Below are 13,218 nucleotides of genomic sequence, written 5' to 3' on the forward strand. Positions count from 1 at the left end.
ATTGCCTGCATGGTTTGCTTTTCCCAAGGAGAAATCTGGAAGACTTTAGTAAATTATGGAGGCTTGAATTTGCCCGATTTCCTGCAGAAAGCGGGGTCAATAGGTCTCAGACTGTAGACACACTCTTCAGGCAGGCAGCAGGGGGTTGGCTCTTAATGGCACTTGAGAGATGCTTAATTGCCTTTTTGAAATGTTTTTCTCAAATGAGAAGCTTGGTTCTCCCATCCATTAGTGTGGGTCTACAGGCTTTTCCTTTCCATCATCCTGTAGTAGATGCATGAGCAAAAACACCTGAAATGTTGTCTTATTTTTCCTAAGTTATAAACAGCAGGGGAAAATGTTTGTGCCTTTCTGAAAGTAGTAAAAGTAGGAATTTAAGTGTACATAAAATTCAGGTTTTTTAAGAGAAATTATGATAATTTCTGTAGGCTACACGTGCATGTGCATCTTTAATTTTTCTTTGAGTAACTAAAATAGTCTTAGAACGATATAAACAGTATAGTCCTTTTCAAGGGATATTATAGCAAGTGATTTTGTAGGAGATGCTGTGGCCACAGAAAAAGCGAGGACTGTTAATTTAAGTGGCAATACTCACCCGTAAGTAATAAATACAGCATAGATTACCAGTTATTTCTCCTTGTAGGGCAGAAACATAAGATTTTCTTGGCAGCCTGCTGGCTATGAAATTAAACCTCTGCTACAAGTATTAATGAAAAGGTTTCTGAATGTTGTTTCAAAGAGCTTCCCAACATTGCAAGGATCATTTGGGTAATAGCAGTTTTGGGGTGGTGGTTGTGTGGAAATGAATCTGTAAAGCTTTAATGAGATGGATTGTGCTCTATTTAACATTTTGATTGTGACTTGCTGTAGGAATTCTTGAAACTGGAATAAAATCAGGCACTTAGCCTACTTGTATAATTAGCATGCAAAATTTGTCTCTGCATGTATCCACTGTTAAAACAACAAATACGTATATTCTGAGTTACTGAATATAGTACTCTGCTATCACAGGTAGCCATGTCCCTTTTGTGAACTGAAGTTGAATATAACTGTTACTATTTCTATTACATCTGTGAGCTAAAAACTGCATTTTTTCCACTAGGAACCTCCGCAACACTGTATACCAAATGCTACTTGCATGAGACATGATAAAGGATGTCTGTAGCTGAGGACTAATCTGTCTTTCCAGCTGTTTTGGGAAGTCTAGTAATTGATATTACTCCTACTGACAGATTCTTGCCTGGAACATGTCCTTAGACCATCATAGATAAAGCAGCGTGCTAATATTGTGCTTAAAGTAAAATTGCTTTTCTATCTCACGTATTTGTCCTCCCTTCCGTGCTGATGTGCATGTAGAAGTAAATAGTATTCACATTGTATTTTTTTTTCCTTTGTTAAAATGGTCAAAAATGCTATGATCTCTTTAAGCAAAATAGGCTCAGTTCTTCCTGTCCTTCTAGTTAGAAAACATTCTAGTTAGAGATGTCTTACCACTGAGCATGAGAAGGGTGACTGTAGAACATGCAAAGAAAAGTAGCCCAAAGACAAAATCAGAATACAGAAAATTGCAATATTTATTGATTTGTTACAAATTTAAAAAAAAAAAAAGACAAAAACTTGTTTTCATCTAACAAAAGCAGACTTATGAGTTTAGCTGGAGATCCTTGCAAGGTTTCTGTAATCTGCAGACAGTTACTGGCTGCTTATGAGTGTTCATAGTTTTTACAGGCTGGCGTTCAGAACTTCCCTGCAAAACAGCATTGCTCAGTTTCTGCTTTCTCAACTCTGCTTTTCACCTCATCCCAAAAGGTCTTATTTTTCCCTTTGCTTCTCTCTCTGACCCTTGGTATCTGCTTGGAACGTCAGCTGGAATGGAAAAGTTGAGACTAGAACACCGACGCTTTCATTCCTGTTGAGCAGTCCCTTCACTGCTTCCTCCCCTGCCTTGTTGGTTCCAAATGAGGTTGGCACACGCAGTGAGAATTTCACTGTCTTGTCTCTTGCCAGTTGAGCTGGCTTCCTTATGCTGGCAGTGTATTGAAATAAGACCTTTAAAGTCTTAAGAGGGATGCCTTAGTTAAAATTCAGGAGGGGTAAATAACTCTCTGAAATTCATCTTTGTATCTCATGCCTTTTTTTTTTTTTTTTAAACAGAATAGGTTTTTTCACCCCATTTAACAAACCAAATTCTGTGGGAGCTAGTACATTATTCTTCCTAGTGTCTGCTTTGGTGTTTTTTTTCCCTTGATTCCCATTTTATGTCAGGTATATGCTTTTTGCTGTTTTTTTTTTTTTTTTTTTCCCACTTCTAAAGCTGTATGGCTGATTAAGTTTCTGTTTGTTTAATGAGTTCTGATTGTAAATATAAATGTTTGAAATAGTGAGTAGTAAATGGGAATTGATTCTTGGTGTCTGAGTTCAAAATTTGCCATAGTTTTCCTTCTCCACAAATCTATCTGCTTCTTCCACTTGATTTTTTCTCAAACCCCTCCTGTATGCAATGTTTCAGCTAGACAAGAATGAAAATTGAATTAACAAAGAAGCTGGAATGAAAATTTTGAGAAATTGTTGAAGTTCACTTCTGCTGAAATTAGAGAATTATTCTGTCTGCTCTGAGCCTACTTCACCTCTGATGCTTGAATGCTGGCTATGTGAATTACTCCTTCCTGTGATATTTGGTTTTATTTAAATTATTTTACTGTTTTCCTTCACAGAAATGGAGCAGCGTGAGCAATCCACTCTTCCTTCCATTGATCCCACCACAGTCCCAAGGATTCACAGCAATAGTTCTGACTTATGACAGGGTGGAGAGTCTTTTCCGAGTCATCACTGAGGTGTCCAAAGTGCCCAGTCTGTCCAAGTTGCTCGTTGTCTGGAACAACCAGAACAAGAATCCACCTGAAGGTAAGACTTGGTGCTAGGTGTAGTCGAGGAGGGTAAAACTGGGTGTAACATGCCTTCAAAAACTATTCTGTAGTTACTTTCAAAACAATAAACTGAGATTTCTGAGCGATGCTTTTGAAAGTGAAACGAGAAGGGCCAGAGTAGATGAAAAGAAACATTCCAGTTTTCTACTGCCAGCTTAATGTCAAAGGTACCACGAAGTAGTTGCAAAGACATTGGTTGTCTTTACCTTTGTTTTGGAGAGAGGTAAAGAGAAACTCATCTTTGTTTTGTCAGTGCTTGATTTTATTTCTCTGTAGAAAGACGTATGGGCCTTGATTTAAATGGTTTTGTTTCCAACACATATGATACTGTGTTTCTCTTTGCACAGCAGAATCTGATGGAACCTGCACGATCCCTCCCAAGTTTGAAATTCGTGTTTATTTTAAAATGAGGGTACATTCACAGACCGTTATTTTGTGCTCATTGCTATGTAGGGTGACCTTCATAAGTTCTAAACATTGGCACTAAAGACATAAGCATTATTTTGGGCAGTTAGTCTTCTTTTCTCATTCTTAATAAAAGCCTGTATCTACAGTACTTGTAAATGAGTTTGTTTCCTGTATGTCATAGCTATGAAGTGGTCATTCTCATCTGAAAATGTATGTGATATTTTTCTGGGAGAATAAATACCTTCTGCTAGGAATATGTGTTCAAAAATGCTAACTTTGGTGGTGCAGAACTTTGTCTATTCATCTGTCTTCTGGAGCAAATGAAGCCAAGGACTCCTTGCTTTGTAACTGTATTTGCAGAAGCTTCAGCTGCTGCAGTTTTCCACTCTTCAGAGTTAGGTATTTGGCATAGTGGTAAGATGCAGTGCAAAAATTAATCCCTGACCACTTGTCTCAATCTGCCATGCTCTGACAGCTTCTCTGGAGCCAAGCTATTGCAACCCTCCACTTGGCTCATTTGCCATTTTGGCATCTTGTTGCAGTTCAAAGCAAGTAGCTTTATTGTTTGCTTTGAAAAGCATTCTGTAATACTGCTGTTCTAAACATCTCAGAATTTAGTGGTTTATAAAATGCTTTGCAAACTTTTGAAGTGAGAAGTGCTGCATATAAATTGATGCTGGAATCTTTGCAGTTAGAAGTTTTTCTCTGAAAGTTAAAATGCTTAATGTTACACTCATTCAGTTATGTAAGCTGTGAGTGAACATCTACTGAGTGCAGGTGGATTTAACCCAAATGGATTGTTTCCATGTTTTGCTTTGAGTGAAGAGGAAAGTAGAAGAGTAGGAGAGTTGAAACAAATAAAAAGTTGGCAAGATCTTTTCTGTTAAATCATTCATATTAATCTTGAACTTCGAGATTCTTGAGAATTGAAGTGTTTAATTTTTTCTATCTTAATTATTATGAAGTCATAAACTAGCTTCAGAAAAAACTGCTGTTGCCTATAAGCATAAACTTGCAGTTGAATGCCCAGGAAGTTGTGCCCTTATATTAGATTAAGCATTGCATTGAAGTAAATAACCATTTGTTTCCAGTGCTCCTTGTCTCCTTATTGCTGTTATAACCATTATTATCTTGGGCTATGGCTGAGGAGAGGTCAGTTTGATTAAATTAACTTGTTTCATTTCAGATCCATGCAGGGCATTCCACTTGGCTCTTCAGCCAGTCTCTCCTTCAGTCTGTCTATTAGTGATTCTAATCCGTGGACTTCAAAGCTTCTGCTGTTTATAGCCTGTTAAAGCCAGGAAGTTTCTGATGGATTAAGGCAAGGAATGAGTTTGAAGTTTGTAATGTGCACCACTGTCACTGATAAAGTCTAGTTTATTACCCTACAGTAGTATCTGCGCTTTTATGGCCATTTTCTTTTAATTGATTATAGTAAAGCTGAGGTGCTTAACCTCCTCAAGCACCAAGAGCTGTATTTCCTGATCATTTACATATATGGGACGTTTCTGTACAGAAGCAAGTCTTGGCTTTTGGCACTGCAACACTTTGTGATTTGTTTTTCTTCCAAGTGTACAAGAGGGAGGGCTGAGTGGACGACATCAAGGTTGTCTTTAGCACTGATCATAGGCAGTGAATTGTGAATTGGATTTGAGTCTCTTGAAATGGAGCTGGCATAGTGCTGCACAAATATGACATGGGCTGCTCCTTTGCCTTGTCATCACAGGAATAGTAGTATAACTGAAAATGACACCAATTACACTTGATATTTTTATCAGAACAGTATGTGTTGTAAACAGAGAGAATCTGTCGCTGGGAATTGAGATTTTCAAACACCTGCAAATTCTAGAATTCATGTTGATATTTATTTCTTTTTTTAAATGAATACTTACATGCTTGTAATAATGGCTTTATTTAAGCAAAATTCAGTGAACACAGGACTTAAGAAGAAAAGAGAATTAAAATGTTGTGCAAAATTTAAGAAGCTACTCCCCTCAGGAAATGGATAATTCCATAAGGACTTAAATCCTTTTTGCTTCTCTTCAATATTTAGTAAATTTTGAGTTAAGAGGTATATTTGTCAGTAAAGCAGGAGTGTGAGATCTACATAAAGTGTACGCTTTTCAGATCTAATTGTGTCAGGGGCTAATGCAGCTCTGATATGGCTGACAAACTGGCAAACTCTTTATCACATTGCCTGATGTAAATAACAGAGATCAACTGATAAATTGAATACTTGACTGGAAAATTTCAGCCAAACAACGTACGGAAGTGCTAAGTTGGAGAAAAAATGTGTACGTATGTACACATGTATACATGCATACGTGTGCAAGCAATCTGAAAAGTGATTTTCCCATTTTCCTATGAATTTGTGACGATGACTCCTAAGTTGAAATGTTTAAGAGTTTCATGTGCAAGTCTGAGCTCACAACTATACATTTCCTTTATAATTAATGAGGAAAAAAAAAAGCACCTCCATCTAGTCTGCATGACGTATTTATTTTATGGTTAAATAAAGCATCCTTGCAGAAGTACCCTTTTGTCTTCACTGATTCTGAAGGAAATTTAAGGTGACCAGTACAAACTTGAATGACTGGTCTTTAGCCACTTAGCTGTCTGCTCTGAATCCAGTTTGTTTTTCCTTGTGGTCACCTGAACACAGTGAGGAACACATATCTGTCTCTCAAGATTTTTGAGACATAAGTTAGTGAGCACTGAATAATGGTGCTTCAATTAATTTTCTCAGGCATATAGTTCCTAGGGCTGGACACTGGTCAGATGCACACATCCTACCTGCTCAGTGGGAGAGAAACTTTTTTTTTTTTACTGTGCCTCAGTTTCTGTGGCTGTAAAATGAATACATCAACATTGTTTTCCATAAAACACTGAGATCTGTAGTTTAAAACTGCTGTATAAGTTGCATTATTCATGACATTATTATTAAGAAGATGCTGAAATCTGTAATTGTAATCTACTTTTAAATCAAAATCAAGAAGTAGAAGAAACTGCTTTCTTCAACTGAGAACCTTTAGGGCATTCATAAAAACCTATTTTAACTGCTCATTCCCATTTTGCAGCTTTAGAAACTGAGGTCACAGAGGTGACATCTTCACCATTACTCAACTTAAGGGCAATGAAGAGATTCAGGAAGGTCTTGTGATTAAGTCTTTCTTCTGCTTGGTAGAACACACTCCCTTCCCATGCTTTCTATCTGAGAGAGATACGTAGACATGGATGTGAATGAAGAGATGGAAGCTTTACTGAATATTTTGAGGTAATTGCTCAATGTGTACACCAAAATAGGACCACTGTGCTCTGGGTGAGACTGGAAATCAAGGGTCTGATTTTATGTTTGGACTCAAAATATGAGCAGTGTCTTAGGAGAAGAAAAAAAAGCTTCAGCAGAGGCATGTATGAGCAATGCAGGAGTCTTGTGGAGGCATCTCAAACTTTTCACAGAGCCAGTGGTAAAAATGTTGGATCTTATGTGTGAAACAGCAGAGAGGAAGTATCACATATGATAATAATTTTAATCCAGAATTTTAGTGCTTTATGGAATAATTTTGCTAATCTTAAGCGTTTTCTAAATGTAGGGGGATGTGATCTCTGTTCTGTGTCTTTGGCTGAGTTTTGTATATATACTCACCCATATGGGTTGTACAAGAAGTCTGTTAACCCAGCCATAACATCCCATGACTCCATGTATAATATTAATAAAAAAAAAAAAGCTTTGAAATACTATAGGAAAAAATGATTTTCTCTCACTCACTCTGCATCCAATAAAATAAACATTGTGGTCCAAGTGTCTGCTGCTGGGAATATTTGTGTAGACAGGATGTTTTTTTATTTTCTCAATTCAGCCAAATACTTTTGCCCTTTCATTTGAATTTGTCTAAATTACTAGTTCTGATGTTCAAGAAAATAGTCTGTGATAGTGATTTCCACTAACATTTCATCATGTGTTTCACGTTTCAGACAGTTGAAGAAATCATCTTGTCTCCCACATAAATGGTATATGAATGCATTAAAGTTAATACACGTGCAATAAGCTAGAAGTCATATGTTACAGTTTGATTCCTTGTTAGGTTCATTTTTATCAAAATAAAAAGTATATTTTAAAGAATGTGTATTTTCTGTGTACTTCTATAAGCACAGTTTCCTGGACCTAAGTTGTTGATAAACTCAGAATAAGGTATAGACTGTTAGGTTTATGTATATTACCACAATAACTATGTTTTCATTTGGTTTGTTAGTATTAATAGACAACATTGATGTGAACCACTCGGGGTAAAGATCCCGAGTGTCCTATAGATCATTGTATCTTAAGGGAAAAAAAAAAAAAAAAGAAGCCTTAAATGGCAGCTTCTATCCTACTGTGCCTTTAATGCTGGGGCACTGGTAGGAATATTCTATTGAACTTCTTTTTAGGCTTTGAATTAATTTGTCTTCTTCACAATGTACTTAATGCCATTTTCTTTGATTAGCTAGAGAACTAATTGAGGACTGTTCTAGTCCCCTATGAATCATTTTAAGGTTTTTTTCTGAAGGAAGTCCAGAAATTTAGTTTTAACAAAACCAGCAGATGCTCTCAGTAAATGTCCTAGAAACAAATAATCTGTTCCTTATATGTAAGAGGAATTCTGCTCATTACTGTAGACCAACACAAAAACTGTGATGTTGGTAGGAAGCAACTTTTTTTAGGTGGTTCATTCTAAGTCTAAGCAGTTGAAGTACCTGGACAGACTTTCAGTATGCCATTGCTGAAGGAATGCTGGTAGTAAATAGTTGTAACATGCTGCTAATTCTGACCATTTTTTGAAACTTCAGATACCAGCTAAGTTCTGTCCTTAAGTCCAGACTGGAAAACATCCTTCATTAGGCTTTCTTCATCTTCTCCAAGTGGTTGAATTCTCACAGACTACTGTAGGCCAATTATAATGATTATCAACTGGAAGATTTTGTGAAAGATCAGATGTAAGAGTTGAGCATCTGAGCAATTACAGATACACACAAAGAAGCATGTTTAGAGATGTTTTCTGACAGTTTTTTTAATTGATCTTTGTCTACTCTGCACAACTACTGGAAGGGTTTTTCCTTTTTGCAGTTCCCAGAGGACTACTTAGGAGTTGTGGGAAATCTGAGCTGTGTATGAACTAATACTCTGGTGCCATGTAATCTGCAGTCATGAGATTCTCCTGGCTGTTCTTACTGAGAAAATGAAACAGAGCATGTTTGCATGAACATGTTTGTATGAGCGTCTTTAAACGAGTCATCAAAATGCCATTGTTTTACCCAATAAGAGCTTCTTTTTAAATTTTAGTTTGTCAAATTGCTCTTACTACTGACAAGTGTTGAATTTTTTACTTTGAGCTTTACTTTGAGCTTTTTACTCAGTGCTTTTTACTATGTTCTATTTCCAGCTCCTCCTTACTATCTCTATCTGCTCCTTCCAACTGGAAATGCAACAAACCATCTTCATTTAAATATTGCTTGCTATTTTTGAACGTGAGTGTCCCCAAAATATTATTTAACTCTTTACAATAGCTTACTCTCGTTCCCTATGTTGAGCATTGAAAATAGAAATAGATAGTCCCTAAAAATTATAGCAAGTAATTTCTTATGCAGACACTCTTTTTTTGCTCTGGATAAGATAGAAAATAACACATATACTGCTAAAGGACTTATCAGTTTCTCAAAAGTGAGGAATCAGTAAATGGTGCTGTTTAACAACATGATGTTGCCATCAGTCTTTGAAAAGAGGTTATACTCTAGATGGAAATGTCATTGTCTGTTAATTTTTTATGATCTCCCTCTCCCATATATTATTTAACAATTCCTTCTGAGCTGAGAAAGAGGTCTGGATTTGAGAACAGTAATTCATTATTGCACATAAGCATTTTGCAAGCCTGTGTACGTCTTCGTTACAGACATCTGATGGCAAGATGGTAAACCTAGAGAGATGTGGAAAAGGAGACTTCTTTTTAGGGGGAGAGAAAATTGCCTCTCATAACTGTCATCCCTTGTGTTTGCTATGTCTTTCATGTAATTGAAAATTGTAGAAAAATGCGTATTTAGAGGATTTTGAAATTACTGTTTTTATTTATTTATTGCTGCTCTTCGTTATTAACAGAGTGTTTTAAACAGGAGCATAATTACAGCACTTCTTTCTTGGAGTAGTGGAGGTAAACACTGATTTTAATCCTATAGTTTGTGGAAATCATCTTGAAATCATGCTTGAAAAATTTGCTGTGAGATGCAGAGTTACAGGACTTAATGGCAGAACTGTGGGCTGGCCAGAACTGCAGTCATGTTGCTAGGGATTGTAAGCCTATTAGAAGTGGAAGCGGCGTTTGGAAAAATTTGGAAAGTGCTGATTTTGTTTTCAGAAGACCACATGCTGTTTTCTGTGGTAGCTTCTGCACTCAGTAGATCAGTAGTCTTGAATAGTGCAAACTGCCAGGAATGCCTGGAGTCTTGTTGCCAAAGAGCAAGTGTAAGTATTATTTGAACAGTAGTCTGTCATAATTATTTCAGTGTGATACACAACAGGAGGTGCCTGTCGTTCTTTTCAGTCTCCACATATAGATAAACTTAGTATACTCCAGGGAGCTCTGTTTTAATGTTTTACCTCTGTCTTCTGCTGTATTCACAGAAAGCCCTCGCTAAATTTAAAAGAGGTAAGAGTATTTTCCAGTGCAAACTTGCATTTTTACTTTTGTATGCTTTAAGATCCTCATATCATCTTGTAGTGTGTCACCTGTCTTTTCCATCACTTCTCGTCTTGGGCTTCTTTTCTCTTTGTCATACTCTGTTAAGTGATACTGTGCCCACTTACAGTAAGAATTAAAGCATAGACTTTTACTTAGGTTTTATTAAAGTCTACTAAAATGAGAATTTCTCCCATATGTGTTTTGCTAGTGCTCAGGTTTCTCAGAATGCTGCCTTTCTAAGCAGGATCTCAAAGTTAAAAGTGTGGCGTTAGACCCTGCCTCAGACTTCTTATGCCTCATTCCTCCCATGTGTACAAAGGAGAAGTACAGTCGTCTTTTGTTGTCTTTTAAGATAATTATAGACAATTTTAACCTTCCTGATAGACTCAGAAACTTTGGCTTCTGAAGAAACTGTTGTCTTTTTATTGATTATATACCTACACTGGAGTTCCTGTAGCAGTGCTAATTTTGAGCCAGAAAGACTTTGTATCTCTGAGTGAAGTCTGCTATCCTTTGTGATGATCCTTTTTGTTCAGGTACTCAGTATAGTGGCAACCCAAGTTATTTTGTGTCTTGACATCTCCCATATGCATCCAACTCTGTAAGTACAGCAACATTTAGTATCTGATCAGCCTCTAGGCAGCAAGTAGTTTTGACTCTTTCTTTTTGCATACTGCAGGGTAACTGATACCTTAATGTATTCCTCGGAGTTGCTCCAAAATGCTGGTATTTTCTGTTCATTTCAGTTCAAATATGAACACTTTGTATTATGTTTCTCAAAGCACAACTATTTTAGAGTAACTTACCTCATTCTGAGAATTGGTCATTTTGAGAGACTTTCCAAGACCTTGGTAAATCATGTGGATTTAACAGGATTTGCTGACATCTGAGATGCGTGCCAATTACAGCTATATTACACCTTCACTTTTTTCTTTTTTTTTTTTCTTCTTTTGCCATACTTTCATGCAAGTGGCGTAACTGTTAGTAAGTTATCAAACAGCTGATTTTCAAAGAGCTTAAAGTTTAAAGTGTTATTGCTCGCTTGATATTCTGAATTATTGTTTCCCATTCTTAGTGGCATTTTGGTTTTAATTTTTTTTCACAGTATTCCTGCACTGAAATAAGATCTTTGTTGCAATTTGGTTGTCATTTTTTTTTTTTTCATATGTGTAGAAAGCACAAGAGGAAGAAAACAATGCCAAATAAAAAATTAATTAGCATTTATAAATGATAAACCTTGTTGATATTTATAAAGAAATATGTACATATGCATACATGGTTATAACAGCTCTGATTGCTCCTGAAACACTGGCAGGGGAATCTCTTGGGGATCTCCAAGCTACTTAAAATTCTTCTGTACCAATACACACTTGATAATTGGATAATTACTGGCAATTAGCCTAAGGTCTTTAAGTAGCTTGCAAATGTTAAACAGTCTACTGAGTTCGAGGTGTGATGTATGTCTTTGTAAGGCACTTGGAACTGTCTAACAGATATGTCTCCTTGCATTTTGTATGGCAAACCAGTAAGAAAGCAATGTTCTGTTTCTGCTAGAGGGAAAATACACGAGTAAAACTCAACAAGAAGCTACATGCATGTCAGGTAGAAGCCATGGTCTGCATAACCATCCAGATAAAGGTAGATTTTATGGTTGCTTCTTCAGTCTCACAGGAATAGCCTCAGGATAGGAAACTAAATAAAAATATTGCCATTAAATATCAGTCTATTTCTTCTCTTTTCTTCTGGCCACCCACACGGGCCAATCCTTCCTTCTAAAAAAGAGCTCTGAAAAAAACTGACTTTTGAAGACTCTTCTTGTGGTTTGGAAAGAGGATTTTGTTGTTCTAGTGAAGTAGGTCTTGAAGGTCTTGAAGGAGCATGTAGCTCTGTGTTTTATTGAAGAGTATTGGGTGAGCAGTTATATCTGAGGGGTTCGCTGACAGTGGAGCGTGGACACTTCACTCCTTGGTAGTTGTACGTGTTGGAATGAAGCAGCTCTTGTTCTTCTCTAGAAATAACTGTCTGTCTGTCTTCCTGATGACAGTGGAAAGAGGGCTAACTTTTTTGGGACACAGAACTGATTCAGGGTTGTTATGGAATTGGAAGTATCAGTTTGTAACTCATTTGTTTTTGGTGTTTTCTGTTTAATTCTTCAGATCGTTCTTCTAAGAAATCTTCCAGAAGCAGATTTGGTTTTGTTTTTTTTTTAATTGCCCTCCACTCTTGCCCCAACATTTCCTACTATTTACCCATCTACTCATACAAGAGCTACATCAGTCTATTTTCCCCTAGGATCACTCTAAGAACTCTGTCCATTCTGACCTCTTAATTCTTTTCAGTCGCTACTTTTGGAGGGGAAAAAAAAAAAAAAAAAAAAAAAAAAGTTGCCTTCTCTATTGTTTAATCTTGCGTTGAGCTTTTTTTTTTTTTCATACACCTAAGTTTACTAAGTGGTCCAAAGTACTCTGTATGCCCTTATTGTACTCACTATTTTTCATGTCCCCAGTTCTTATATTTATTTCAGACCACTGATGAAAATTTCGGTAGCTTCAGGCCCTGTGTCAGTTCTTACAGACCCTGCCTATATACATTTTGATTTGACACAGAGAGCAAATGACAAAATCTGTTAGTAGTTTCTTTGTAGTTCTTTTAATGTATTTTCTTTTTTTTTCTTCTCATATACCATTCCGTCAGCCCCTCCATTTCACTAGTGAGAGAAACTCAAGTCTTCATCTGTCTCCTGTCTGCAATGATATCTTTCAAAATACTTAGGCTCCTCTTACCATACTTAAGCTCTTTTCCTTCAAACCCTTATTAAAATGAATGTTCACTATGAAAGCAGGAAGAAGTCAGTGTATCACATTTGTACTTAATGGCTGTCTATCTTTTTATTAAACTACCATTTGATGATCTGATGTTTTTGTGATGAATCAAACTGTAATGAAAACTCCTGTTATATTTTGTATTGGAAAATGATTATGAGTGCATTTAGAATTAATATTTTATATTCGATTATTTGTTCTATTGTGTTGATTTTAGCTTAATGCTTTATGCTGAAGCTTCCAGTCATGCTATTTTTGGAATAGAATATGATTTTGAAATTTTTCAATGTATTTAATAGTTTGCAGAGACTGTTAATGTAACCCTTTAGGTGATACATTTTAAAAACAGCA

The 13,218-nt window shown here is 36.4% G+C and overlaps 1 protein-coding gene across 3 annotated transcripts in view; it reads left to right on the forward strand.

Annotated features, from left to right (window-relative positions):
• The window catches only part of EXT2 (exostosin glycosyltransferase 2), a 73,935-nt gene that overhangs the window by 41,082 nt on the left and 19,635 nt on the right, over positions 1-13,218 (forward strand). For all 3 annotated transcript variants that reach the window (XM_031593366.2, XM_031593367.2, XM_031593365.2), the window contains exon 9: positions 2,715-2,904. In XM_031593366.2, the coding sequence (XP_031449226.1) occupies positions 2,715-2,904 (190 nt within the window). The remainder of the gene's footprint in view (positions 1-2,714; positions 2,905-13,218) is intronic.

Source organism: Phasianus colchicus, chromosome 5 (genome assembly GCF_987193195.1).
Source record: "Phasianus colchicus chromosome 5, bPhaCol1.hap1.1, whole genome shotgun sequence".
NCBI classification, from domain to species: Eukaryota; Metazoa; Chordata; class Aves; order Galliformes; family Phasianidae; genus Phasianus; species Phasianus colchicus.